General features: G+C 46.3%; 1 protein-coding gene across 8 annotated transcripts in view; it reads left to right on the top strand.

The window, feature by feature from the left end:
- MYLK (myosin light chain kinase) overlaps positions 1–14,134 on the top strand; it is a 326,396-nt gene that overhangs the window by 219,482 nt on the left and 92,780 nt on the right. For 7 of the 8 annotated variants that reach the window (XM_039495244.1, XM_039495239.1, XM_039495241.1 and 4 more), the window contains 2 exons: positions 4,349–4,546; positions 6,052–6,298. In XM_039495244.1, coding sequence (XP_039351178.1) covers positions 4,349–4,546; positions 6,052–6,298 — 445 coding nt within the window. Of the gene's footprint in view, positions 1–4,348; positions 4,547–6,051; positions 6,299–10,623; positions 10,770–14,134 lie in introns of those variants that run through there. The other variant, XM_039495246.1, reaches the window with a different exon arrangement.

Genomic DNA, 14,134 nt, shown 5'->3' on the forward strand with positions numbered 1-14,134 from the left:
CATGGAGCACCATGGGCACCAGGATTGGCACTCATCTTGTGGTCAGGATGGGGACTCCTGATCCAGCACCTGCTGGCCATCAATGCCCTATTCTTTCCCACAGTTGGATCCATGGAACCCGGGGGACACTCAGTTGAAGAGGTTTCAGAATAGCAGCCGTGTTAGTCTGTATCCGCAAAAAAAACAGGAGTACTTGTGGCACCTTAAAGACTAAATAAATAAATTTGTTAGTCTTTAAGGTGCCACAAGTACTCCTGTTTTTTTTTTCAGTTGAAGAGGTCGCACTCCCTCAGCTTACCCTAAGGTAAGATCACCGGGCAGATCTGTGGCAGAGACCATTGATCTGCTGCAGGTCCAGGCACCAATTCAGCCTTTCCCTTGCAGAGCCTCCGGAGTTGTCTTGTCCAGGTTCATCAGTCCAGAAACGGGATCCAGCCTGGTGCAGTTAATGGCCTCTTTTTTTTTAGTCCCCAGACAATTTGACAGTGCCTGGCTCTTCCTCTCCTTTAGTGCCAGAGGACTTGAAGGCCAACCAGGACATTTTGCAGCACATGGCCGCTTCCCTGGGCATTCAGGAGTTCCTGAAGAAAAATACCCATTAGTTGTTGGATATCCTGCAGCCGTCTGCCCCTGGGAGAGTGGTTCTCTCTATTAACTGTGTGCTCTTAGATCCTGCAAAGATTCTTTGGAGCACATCTGCTTTGGTACTCCCTCTGCAAAGAGCTTGGAGAGATGCTATTTTGTACTGGTGCAGGGATTTTAGGGCATTTAGTCCCATCTGGCCCCAAATTTCCCTGGTTGTAGCTGCCATGAATGATAGAACACAGCAGGGCAGATTTAAGTCCACATCTAAGGACAAGGAGTAGAAAGATCTAAACCGACTCTTCCCTGCAAATGTGGATTGCGAACCAGCAGGCACTGTTGTCCAGATACGATTTTGTGAATTGGACAGCTATGTCTAAGTTTGCAGATCAGTTGTCTGAAGCCTCCAGGGAGAAGTTTCAGGGGTTCGTCGCCAAAGGCTGCTAGGTGGCCAAGACATTGCAGTCCACATGGGATGTCACAGACACGTCGACCAGAGTGATGGCCTCAGCAGGGACCATGAGAAGGGTGTCCTTGCTGGAGAACGTGCGCATTGTTCTGACATGCAACGGACTATGAAGGATTTGCCACCGGTGGTCAATAGCAGCAGCAATACTGTCTGCAAAACACCTTTGAGCAGCCTGTCCCTTCCCCAAGACAATAGAGCTACTTCAGAAAGGGGCATAGGTCTCAGAAGAGAAAGCATTCAGGTCCGGGATTTGTCCAGTCAACACGCCCCTGCTCTCTGATGTTTCTCTCTCCTCCCACCCCACCCCGAGCTCCCATTTTGACTCTTTTGTACAGAGCAATAGTCCAGTCATCGCTTCTGTTCGGGACAGGCTGGCTAGCTATCACAATGCTTGGGGCTTAATTACCACTGACAGCTGGGTCCTAAGCACTGTCAGATTGGGCTATGCCATCCAGTTTCTTTCCACCCCATCCTCCCTCTCTGTCCCTCCTCAGGGACTGTTCTCACGAGATACTATGCCTCGAGCAGGTCTGCTCTGAGAGCAGTGGAGAAAGTTCCTCCAGAACACTGGGGTCAGTTCTTTCTGGTTCCCAAATCTAAAAGGGGGGGGTAAGACCTATTCTCGTCTTTTGCAATCTCAACAAATATATCAGATACTTGAGGTTCTGAATGGCCATCCTATCCACTATCCTCCCCCACATTGTTTCAGAATGACTGGTTTGCTGCTCTGGACTTTCAGGATGCCTATTTTCATGTGGTGATTTTCTGAGCCACAGAAAATTCCTCTGGTTTGTCGTGGCAGAGTGCCATTTTCAGTTCATGATGCTTCCTTTCAGCCTCTCATCTGTTCCGCCCCTGTCCCCTGGGTATTTACCAAGTGTACAATCATGGTGATGGTGTACCTCAGAAAGAAGGGAATCCATATCTTCCCATTTCTGGATAATAAACACTGGTCAACTTTGGCTCTCACTCCAAAAATCAAATCTCATTCAAGCTAATAGACTCTAAGAGTTTGATAGCATTTTTTTTTTTGATGATTTTTTTTCAAATTCACCACCACCTTTGCCCTCTCAGTCTGCAGTCTCAGCTCACGTTTTCGATGTGTGGAGGCTCTTGGGCCCACACCCACACACACCACAGGTGGTGGTTCAGTTTGCAAGGTTGGGTCTTTGCCTCCCTCAAATGTGTCTCAGAACAGTTTACTATTTGACTCTTCATCCCTTGGACAGATTGGTCCATCTCCCTCTGCTGTCCTGGTCGTCTTGCAGTGGTGGGCACTTATGGAAAATGTATGTCAGAGTATTCCTTTTGTCTGGCTCTTACCAACCAGGTCTGTGGTCACCAACACCTTCCAGGTGGACGGGAGCACATCTGGGGTCAGTGAAAGTTCAGGGTCTGTGGTCAGAGCAGGAGACCTCGCTTCATATCAATGTGCTGGAGCATCAGGCCATCTACAATGCATGTCACACCTTTCTGGACTGTATGAGGGACTCAATGATTCACCTACGTACCAATGCCACCGCGATGTATTATGTCAACAGGCAAGGGGGAGCACACTCCAGGGTGCTCTGCTAAAAGGCAATCAGGTTATGACAGTTCTGCACTGAGGAGAGTAACACTCGATAGCTGATCACTTGCCTGGTGTCCAGAATCATCTCGCAGACCATCTCAGAAGGACTTTTTCCCTGAGTCACGAGTGGTCCCTGAAGACAAGCATCCTGTGGGACATCCTTGGAGCATGGGGCATTCCAGTGATCAACCTGTTTGCTACAAGGGAAAACAGGAAGTGTCGTCTGTTCTGCTCTTGAGGGGGCCTCAGTCTAGGCTCCCTGACTGATGCCTTCCATCTCAGCTAGCAATCGGTTCTCTTGTATGCTTTTCCCCAATCCCAATCATTCCACAGGTCATCCTCCAGCTGAAAGCTGATTGGGCCAAACTCAACCTCATTGCTCTGGCATGGCTGAGGCAGTGTTGTTTCTCCAGCCTTCTTACACTGGTGATTCAGCCTCCCGTATCCCTTCCTCCCCATCCCGACCTACTCTCCAAAGAAAAAGTTACTTTACTGTCACACCTCAGTTTCATTTGAGCCAGGGAGTGTATTTACTTGTGTTATTTCCAAAGCCACATTCATCCCTGGAGAGCATCATCTCCAAACATTAGATGATGTCTAACCTACCTGGGCAGGACTAAACCATTTTGTGCTTCGCCACATCTGTGTCATATGCAGATCATATGAAGGGGCAAGTGGTCTCTTCACAAACGATGTCTAGGTGGATAAGATCCTGTAACAAGACTGCATACAAATTAGCTTCAACTATACCTCCTCAGCAGGTGAGAGCTCATTTTATGAGAGTGCAAACTACGTCAGTAGCTTTCCTCAGTGATGTTTCAGTACTGGACGTTTGCAGGGCTGCCACTTGGCTGTCCATACATACATTTACGAACCTTTATGCCATTACTGTGTCATCCAGAGTGGATACAAACGTTTAGATAGAATCTGAGCCCAGTCTCTTGGGGTGGGTACTGCTTGTGAGTCACCCAAGTGGGATACGCGGCTGCATCTACTTGAAGAAGAGGAAACGGTTACTTACTGTAACTGTGGTTCTTAGAGATATGATGTGGATGTGTATTCCATGACCCACTCTGTCTCCTCTGCATTGGAGCCTAGTCTTTGGACGTTGAGCACGAAGCAACTGATGTGGGGGTCAAGGCAGCACTGCCTCATATAGCCAGGGGAGAGGCTATGGGCACGCTGCACAAGCACTGCCCCCTAAAGATACTGCTAGGCACAATTCTCTGGCTCCGGTGTGCTGGGCGTGCACACACCTAAGTGGAATACACATCTGCATCACATCTCAAAGAACCAAAGTTACAATAAGTAACTGTTTCTTCTGCCAGTTCTTCCTTACCTGAAATCACAATCTTTGATCACTCCTATTGTGACCCTAATAGATTATTCTGGCTTGAATCTGGGTGAGGCAGATACAGATTCAACTTTACAAGAGGGTTGTGCTTCCATGCTGATCCCATACATGATAGCAAATTAAAAAAGGAGCTGTGGCAGGGGAGATAATGCAACAAGCTGAGTTATGTTTATACCAAATGTCTTTCAGAGTGTTTCATGAGTTGTGATCCAAGTCCTAGCACAAAAAGGCACAGCACACAATAGGTAATCAGTACAATTTGTGCCTGGTTATGCCATGGCTGAAATGGGTCTTTTCTGAGATCCTACGAAGCTGATGAGGGTGCGTCTCTTCTCAGTTGTGTTGATCCTTTTGTTTTTTTGGTGTTGCGCAGCTAACCCACCTCCTGAAATTATCTGGCTGCACAATGGGAAAGAAATCCAAGAGACAGAAGACTTTCACTTTGAAAAGAAAGGCAATGAATACAGCCTGTACATCCAGGAGGTATTCCCTGAGGACACGGGCAAATATACCTGCGAAGCATGGAATGACTTAGGAGAAACTCAGACCCAAGCAACTTTGACTGTACAAGGTATGAAGCTGGAAGCTCTCTGAACCTTCCAAGTTTAGGAAGAGTACAAAGGACAGCATTCCAGTCTGCTGGATGAGGGTCTATTTAAAGTAGATAGTGTATGTAAGGTATGTTGTAGTGGATACTGCGAGCACTCAGATCTGTGTGTCTGGGTTAAGAGAGATGTTGAGCAAAAGCAACTTCTCCATTTTTTCTATGGGACTTCACATTATTTAAAAACCTCATCCCTGCACACTATTGCTAAGGACAGTGCAAGAATTCTGCTAAATACCACTTCAGATTCTGATTATCAAGGCTTACTTAGCTATGGACTTACTGTAAACCAGTTAATGCTATTTTTCTTTCTAATTAAAGCACTGGGCATTTGGAAAACCTGCCCAGGAGCCAGGCATGCTGGCTTCTTTATTATTAGCACTATAAGAATAATGTGTGAGGAATATGTGGAATCTGCAATTTGAAAACAACCCCATAAATGAAGTCTGTGAAGGCAACTTTTGTGTGATGTAAATCCCATCCTTAATGTGGTATGAGATACAGGCAGGGGGCTCTGCCCTAAGCTAAGTGCCTGGGGTTTTAGGTGTACTCAACACCATCTCTTTTTAAAGAAAAATACAGGGATGTAGCATGGTCAAGTCACTTAAGTATATGAGAAGCAGCCATAAGTCTTCAAGCACTCCAGTCTTGGTTCTTTCACTGGGGCCCTCAATAAATCAAATCTTCATTCAGTTTTCCTCTCTGATGTTGGAGGCCCAAGTTGATGTGGTTGGGCTTGTCTTTCAGATGCACTGAGCATCTATAGCTCCAATTCATGTTATTTAGAATTATGGGTGCTTGGTACTTTTGAAAATTGGGCCCAAGATGTCTCAATTTGGACACCCAAAATCAGAGAGGAGTTCCAAACTTTGTCCTGAATTCCTCTGTCCCAGTTTCCCTAAAATGGGAAATCTATTTCCCAGGAGTTATCTGATAAATTAATGTTTCTAAATGATTTGGAGGCTATAGGGCTTAATCCTTGAATACAGCAGACCAGTGACTGGCACACCTAGGTTTGCAATGAAGAGGTGGCTTTGTCTGCCTTTTCCCCTCTGCCCGACCCAGGATTCAGCCTTCAGGGTTCAGCCTCATGGCAGATCTGTTAAACTAGTTTGTAACAGCCCCATGAATCACATTTCACTGACACCACACCTGCTCCCAGCATGTCCCCCTACACTAGAGAGAAATCCTCAGTTCTCCATTTAGGGCAACTTTGTAACATGGGCCTAAATCTGGCCAATAATGTGATCTATCATTGCTTAATATTAGTATTACTAAGAGTTTCTTGCAAGGCTAAAGGCCAGCTGTGTTATCAGGTTAGAAGATTATACCCTAAAGTGTTCAGAATTCCCTTGTGATCCTGTGGTTACTTTGTATGTAGTGTAGTCAGTTGGATGCTCACACTTAGGTGTGGCCATTTCTCTTGCTTATTTTTTTTAATCCCATATTGCTCCTTCATTTGTGTGCTACAGAACCTCAGGACGGTATTCAACCCTGGTTCATTAGCAAACCACGATCAGTGACAGCGGCTCCTGGACAGAATGTCCTTATTTCCTGTGCCATCGCTGGAGACCCTTTCCCCACAGTTCACTGGTTTAAAGATGGGCAGGAAATAATGCCAGGAGCAGGGTGCGAGATCCTGCAAAACGAGGACATCTTCACGCTGATCATGAGGAATGTGCAGCGCCGTCAGGCTGGACAGTATGAAATCCAGCTCAGGTACGTTCACCACAAAAGAAATACCTGGTAGCCATTTTTTGAGGTGGGGAGATTTGTTGTTTCCCCAGCCTTTGGAGCACTTTGATGTAGTTATTTTCATCCCACTCCCACTTCCATCCCCCAAACTGCAACCAGGCCTCCCTCCCTTCTCCATCCCCTGAACAAAACAAGACTCCTCCCATTTACATCTTCCTTTCCTAAAACCTCTCACCACCCTAGGAAGCTTTGCATTCACTCATCCCATTGGCTTACATGGTGCTGTCCTGGACAACATGCCTGTTATTTCCAACGGCCAGCCATGGCCTTTCAGTGTAACCAGTCCTCCCCTGGCTGGTTCCTGATCTTATGGAAAGGTCTGGATGGAGTCTAGCTCAATGATTAGAGCATGGGGATGGAGTTCTATTCCTGGTCTTGCACCTCACTGCCTGTGTGACCTTGAAAAGTCACTTAATCTTTTGGTGCAACTCCTTACCCGTTTATAAAACAGATGTTACAGGGGTTCATAAATGGTGGTAATGTGCTTTGCGATCCCTGAATCAAAGTGCTGTAGAAATGTAAAGTACTATTTTGTGAATAATAAAGTAGCTGGGTCCATGTGATAGGTCAAAAGACCCATTTAAAGCTGCGACAGGAAATGAGGTGCCTTTGAAAGAAAAAAAGGGGGCAGAGAGAAGGAGAGAGTAGGGGCATAATTTTCTTTTTAGATGCTGGAAAAAAAATCAAGCTTGGTCAATGGCAGTGGGAAAGGTAAAATACGTATCTGATTATGGATGTCATGGCCAAGCCTCTTTGTTTACCGTGCTCCCCTGCTATCTCATTGGCTTTTTTTCTAATGACCCCGGCTTTTTGAGGGAACAATCCCTCCGGGAAGGGCCATTCCCCATGTTTGACTCACCACATTGGGGGGATGCACTTCCCGACATCTGCTTCAAATATTTTAATTTGGAACGAGAGCCTCCTTTTCTTGACCCCTCTTTTGGGCTAAGACACCATTAGACGTTGCCTTTATTGAGCAAGATACTCCATGCTTGTGTTAATCCCCTAAAAATCTGGAAAGCACTTCTTAAAAATTCTCTAGGATTTGCCTTTTAGTCTGTTCTTAAAATTATGCCCTTCAGATCTAGCATCAACTTTGCTGCCGTTCTGTGTCACATAGAAAGTGCTGTAGCTTTATTTCCCCCTTTTGATAGTGACAGTCAGACCTAGAAACACATTTCCTTTATGGTCATAAACTTAATTGTATAACTTTAGACCAATATCATTCTATGCTAGGTACCATACTTTGATGTGTTGCCTTATTTGGCTAATTTTTGTGACTTTATTAAATTTTATTTAACTTCCATGGATCTTTGAGCCTGTGACATCAGGTACAAATGCATTTGCTCTGATTGCTCTATATGCTACCTTTTTAGACCAGATTGACTAGTGGACAGTTTAGACAGGAACTTCTTCAGTGTTACTTTCAAACGTTTGTACTCCAGTTCTAGTCACTCTTGCACATGAGTTATTTTTATCTACCTTACATAACACACCGTGCACCATACATTAGGATGACACTAAGATTTTAAAGGAGCACAGAGGAGTCACAACACTGATTCATTGGGGTATGTCTTCACTGCAGAGTTAGCCTGGGCTTTTACTTGCTTAACCCTGCCTCCCCTCCGCACACAAAAACCTCTCACTCACCTTAAGTGATGCTTTCAACCCATGCTAGGTGGCTTGACTGAGGGTGTGGAAGCCCATATTCTGCTGGTAACCGACCTTGCAGTGAGGACGCAGGATTAATCATTCAAGTGCCGATAGTCTGTGACTTCTGTGTGCCCAGAAGGACAGACAGCTTCTCCCACAATTCACTGGGAGTGGCTCAGCTTACTGCAGCACAAAAAAACCATGGGGCATGTCCTCAAAAGTCCTAGTGACACACAGGTGAATACAGCACTAGTGTGAGGACACAGTAACTCAAGTGTGACTTTGCAGTGTGGTGTGCCCAAGCTAGGATAGCCTGGGTGATCAGCACCCAAGTTAACTCTGCAGCGAGGACATACCTAAAATGCAAGGCTTTCCATACCATAAACGTGATAGACTGGAAAATAGAGCTAAGAGCATAAAATTCTGTAACAAAGCCAGTGCCATAGGAGATTTCTAGTGGGCTTGATGCAGATATGAAATAGCAAACTGAAGAAAGCATAACAGAGAGACTACATAAAAGTTGAAGTTTATTTCCTAATCCGTTTACAAGAATTGTTGGGGATCACACAAGGATCAGTGCACTCATTTTGTTCTATTCCATAATAAAGCTATGTTGGAATTATTGCTGGATGAATTTTGAAAACCCTGATTACGCTCCTCTGGTTTGTAAAAGTTTCAGTTACCATTCAGGGAGTAGAAATAAAACCATATGCTTTAGGTAACCAACCACTCACCACAAATAATAGCTGAAGAAATTTCAGCTGGTATAAATCAGCATAGCTCCATTGTCGTCCATGGAGATGCACTAATTGACAGCAGCTGAGAATCTGGCCCAACATGAATAGCCCACACTGTCCTGCACACTTGATTGTTTGTGGAGTATGGAAATATGTTTATTGCCAATCTAAACATTATCTGAGGCAGTGACAGCTGAATCTATTTGCCTTCTCTTTAACTCTGGCTCTGAGAGGGCTGGATGCTTCTGTGTCAGTGCTACTGGATTTTATGATAGCATGTGATGGGGTGCACCACTCACCGGTAGTCTGGCGTTTCCTCTTCGTCACTCTGGGGATTAGCTCTAGAGGTTGCACGCCGCCACACCATCTTTCTCTCAGGTCTGTCGCTCCTCTCTCAGCCCAGGAACTGAAGTGTCGTCTTTGTGACTCAGCCCTCAGGCTAGGTCACTCGGCATCTCCCCCTTCCGGGAGTATATCAAAGTCTTTCCTTCAGCAGCCCTAGGCAGTTTTCCCAGGACCTATTCACCGCCTCAGGTGCCACTCCCTCAACAGCTGGTAGGGGATTGTGCACCCACCCTCTACTCTGGGTTCCAGTTCAGGGACCCTCAGGCCAGCAGTTCTGTGCTTTACTCTCCCAGCCCCTCACTGCTCCTTCCCTAGACTGCTTCCTATCGTTCTTGGTGGTCCTCCCTTCCCTGGGAGTACCAGCGCCAAACCTTCCTCCCTCTTTCCAGGGAGTGACTGCTCTTCCCAGCAGCAGCCCCTCTCTGTTGCCAGCTTCCAGGCTTTATAGGCCCCGCCTATTCCTGCCCAGCTGAACCTTCTTACAATCAATTCCTTGCACCATGGCTCTTCCTCCAGGTGCAGCCTGTGAAGTTAATAGGCTTAGCTGATCACCTTAACCCAGTAGTCCCCAACCTTTTCATCTGGTGGGCACCAGATGAAGGACCGTGATGGCAGTCAAGCATCCGTCGAAATGCCGCTGAATTTCTGTGGCATTTCGGCGACGCCTCTTTGGCGGCATTTTGGTGGATGCTCGACTGCCGGCCAGGGCACGGGCGCATTTAGATGCCCCCATGGGCGCCATGCATTGGGGACCCCTGCCTTAACCCCTTCCAGTCCTGTGTGGGGTGGATACCCCATCACATAGCATAACTGAGAAATCCCAACAACAGAGCACGCTGGTAATAGAGTGCACCAGAAGATCTTAAAACTTAGTCTATTTTTCTTCAAATTAAATGTACTTTGCCATGTCTTGTATTAATTTTATATAGCACCTTGCACAAGCCATAAAGCATTTGCACAGTGACATCCTGCCCCCCTGAAGCTGATGGCAAAACTCCCTTTGACTTCTACAGGGACACCTTTAAGTAGAGACTGGTCAAGTGTGATATTCTATCTATCTTAGGTGTTTCTAAGATGCCTTTCTCTGAGGTTTCTAAGCGCTGCCAAATGTTATTCATGTCTTCCCCAATTTTCCATTTGCACTGACCACCCACATATTCAAAAAATGTTAAAAATCTTTAGGCCCCTTACCTTCATTCTTCCACTCCATTGTGTCCCAGTTAATTCACACAGGCATATAACCCAGTCTGGTCATTGTGTTCTATCAGTGATTATTAGTTAGCTCCCTTTCTTTTCCTTCCATAAATGCTAACTGGATTATTTGCTTACCTTGTCCCTTGGGGGTGGAATGCTGAATGTCAAGGGACAGTGGTTAAGCTGATACTGTTCCTTGTTTTAAATCTAAACAGAACTCGGTTCTTTGTGGTAGCTGTGTTTGTTTTCATTACCTTAGCAATGTTTTGCTGACATGTTATTGTAAAGGGCCATAGGAATGGTGTTCCACAAATTAGTATAAATAGAGGGATCGAGTCACCCACTCCTGAGCTGCAGCCATTGAAATGGAAAACAGCAGCCTGTATAGCTGCAACAGCAACTCTGCTCAGTTGAGAGACAAGGGAGCAGAATCCGGTTGCTGATACAACCATGTAAATCAGATCCTGGTCCAGGAAGTGAAGAAAAATTGGTTTAGCCAATTAAAGGTAAGCAGTGCTTTTTAACTAGAGGAAATGGAAACACCTTCTCCCCCAACCACCCTCTACATTCTGTCAGTGATGTCTACTTTGATACACCTTATCATCATCTCGTCTTGCAAAAATCTCTGTACTTCTTTACAATGCTCTCTCTTTCCTGATGCACCTTCCCCGATGTAAACAGGAAGATCAGGAGTAATTGGAGGAGCCCCCCTAAAGTCAAGCCATTGTCTCCATAATAACAGTCCTGCAACAGAGAGCTGAGGAATCATCCTCTTGCTTCTCCTGCAGATTCTCTTCTCTGCTTATGTCACCCTATCCCCATAGTAGCCGAGCCCTTCCCAAACATTTAAATAGAGCAATAACAATTGCTCTTTCTTCCTCCTTAGCAGCCTCTTTGAAAGTTTGATTAGTTTTGATTACTTTATATAGAGTTTTTGAGGGTGTGAAGAAAACCTAAAGTTAGCTCCCCCTCCTCATGAGCCAAGGATTCCTTGAATTTTATTGAGTAGAGGTAATTTGCAGAGCAATTGGCATGCACCAGATTGCACCCAGAAGCAGTCATTCTTTAGAAACAATGGTCCAGAGGGAATGTTACTCATTTCTGTGCAAATCTGGTGCTCTCCTATCTACATGCTGTGTGTTTTTAAGGAAGAAAGCAATGACCTCCCCTCTCTTGTCCCCTTTTCCATTGCAAATTTGCCAAACCCTAATAAAGATGTACAAACACTTTTGGCCCAATCCTTAGCTGCGTAAATCAGTGTAGCTCCTTTGACGCTGACGATCTGGCCCAGTATGGTTAGTGAGTTTTTTTAGGGTTAAAACTTTGCATGATCTGGATGTTGTTCCCATGTAACTGCCTCTGAGCAAAGAGTTGCCAAAGTCTATTCTGAACCCTCACAATGAGCGTCCCTAAAGCACCAGAGCTGCAGCTAGAGGTCAACTTGTTCGCCCTTTTTCAGTTAATCTTTAGAAAGCATAATTCAGTCTGCAATCCTTGTTTCACATGCCACCACTCAGCAGGAATCTTCAACATGGCCCCTTACTTCAGCTACTGTGCTTCTCCTTTGCTTCCCACTTTCTGGGGACAAACAGGAAGAGTAGACCGGAGGTACAGTGAAAATATTTGAATAGATCCTGCCAAGAAATTAGCATTTTAAGATATTTTGAACATAAAAGCCATTCCAGAGAAAACTGATCCTACAATTAGGACAGAAGCTATTTTTAAAATCGCTTCAGGCTTCGCAGCTGGGGTTTTGTTTGTTTTTTTTAAAATTCTTTGACATTTTAAAGATAAGTCCTGTGTAGTAATGTTATGCAAAACAATTCTACAGAGTCCAACACTTCCAAACACGGTTCTTTATAGTGTAACCATTAAACTCTGCTACAGTTAGGGACCTATACATAATTCCAGCATTAGGAGGGTTTGTGGTAACTCAGACATTGAAATCTGCCTCTGTCTGCTGTTTAGCATACAAGATCCCAACACGGGAGAGTTTTTATATATATAAAATAAGTTGCAGGAATGCACACAAAAAAAAAAATGCCACTCCCAGCCTAGCTTGGATTCAAACCAGCATCCTGTATGTGAAATGCTTAATAGCCTCTCACTAATCCTCTGAGCCATCCAGTCCCTCCTAAATAATAATAATTCTTTGCACTTATATCACCGTATTAATCTAAAGCACATTGCAGAGGTGAGTAAGTCATATTATCCCCATTTTATAGATGGTGAAGTTAAAGCACAAAGGTAAAATCCTGCCCCCATTGAAATCAATGGTAAAAAGCACATAAATTCACTGGAGCCAGGATTTAACTCAGAGAGTTAAAGCAATTGGACAAGGACACAGTGAAGCAGTGGCAGAGTCCAGGCATGAAGCCAGTGGTCCCAAATCCCAGGCATTTGCTAGAACTTGTAGATCATAAAAAAGGATTTAGGAAACTGCCTCAGGATGGCTTTATCTATCTAACCACCTTTCTGGCCCACTATCACCATAGTATCCGAACGCTTCCCAAGTACGTAAAAATAGAAATCTCTCTCCCTTTCCCCCCCACCCTTCCATTTCCAGACGGTAGGAGAAATAGCTGGGTAGTCTATAGGACTTTTTCTTTACTTTGTTCATTTTGCATGTGTGAAAAACTTGTAGAAGGAAAGCTAAGCTGAAGAAATGAATGGGTTCTGCATTCAGTAATGGAAATGGTGAGGTCCATGGTCATTTATCTCATGTGGGAGTGACTTCCATGGTTCCTCTGGCACTGGTCTGAAGGAAGGGCCTGCAACATTTCAGAGTGTTTCCATTCATGCTGAAATCTTGGAGGTGGGAAAGGAATATTATTTGAGTATCAGATGTTGCAAAAAGGTCCATTAAGATGAGCATAGAAGTACTGTCCCTGGCCTGTGAACAACAGGAGGGCTTCATCCACCGTGCAACAAGTGCTGTCCCAGTACCATGCCTGGCTTGAAGCCCAGTTGAGAGGAATCCAGTACACTAGCAGCTTAACATGTGATGTTGAAGACTGTTGCAGTTCTCCTGTTTTCTTAATTCGCTTGTTTCCAAAGGAAGACTGGCCACTAGGAAGTAGTTTACAAGGTCTCTAGCATCAAGCAGTGGTTTCTTTAGGATTGATTGGACCATGGGTGGCTCGTGACTCCTCCATTTGGGGAGGCTGGGCATGCCTGGGCCACAGGCCCACCTGGAGGCCTGCCTCTGCTCGGCCTCCTCCCCCAGAAGCCCCACCCATGTTCAGGGGCGGCTCTAGGTATTTTGCCGCCCCAAGCACAGCAGGCAGGCTGCCTTTGGCGGCATGCCTGCGGAGAGTCCACTGAAGCCGCAGGACCAGCGGACCCTCCGCAGGCAAGCCGCCGAAGGCAGCCTGCCTGCCGCCCTCGCGGCGACCGGCAGGGCGCCCCCAGTGGCTTGCCGCCCCAAGCACACGCTTGGTGTGCTGGTGCCTGGAGCCGCCCCTGCCCATGCTCCACTCCTGACCCCAACCAGCCCCTTCCCCTGAGGCCCCCTCCCTGCCCACTCCTTCCCCCAAATAGGGTTGCCAGGCGTCCAGTTTTCGAATGGAGTGCCCAGTTGAAAAGGGACCCTGGCAGCTCCTGTTGGCAGGGCCGTTCCTATCCCTGCACAAAGTATGCAGCCAGGGCCACCCCTAGCTATTCTGGGACCCTATACAGCCCCTCTGGGGGGTGGGGCCCCAGGCCTCTCCTCTGCAGGGGTTGGGGGGCTGGCCTCAGGCCTCCATGGGGGCGGGGCTGGCTTAGGAGCAGGGAGGAACCATCCCCCAGCACTCACCAGTGGCACGGCTGGGGCCGGGTCCCTGCACTTCCCACCATCGGTGAGTGCAGGCCCGGCCCTGCTGCAGAGCTC

This window comes from Mauremys reevesii, linkage group 11 (assembly GCF_016161935.1).
Source record: "Mauremys reevesii isolate NIE-2019 linkage group 11, ASM1616193v1, whole genome shotgun sequence".
Classification (NCBI taxonomy): domain Eukaryota; kingdom Metazoa; phylum Chordata; order Testudines; family Geoemydidae; genus Mauremys; species Mauremys reevesii.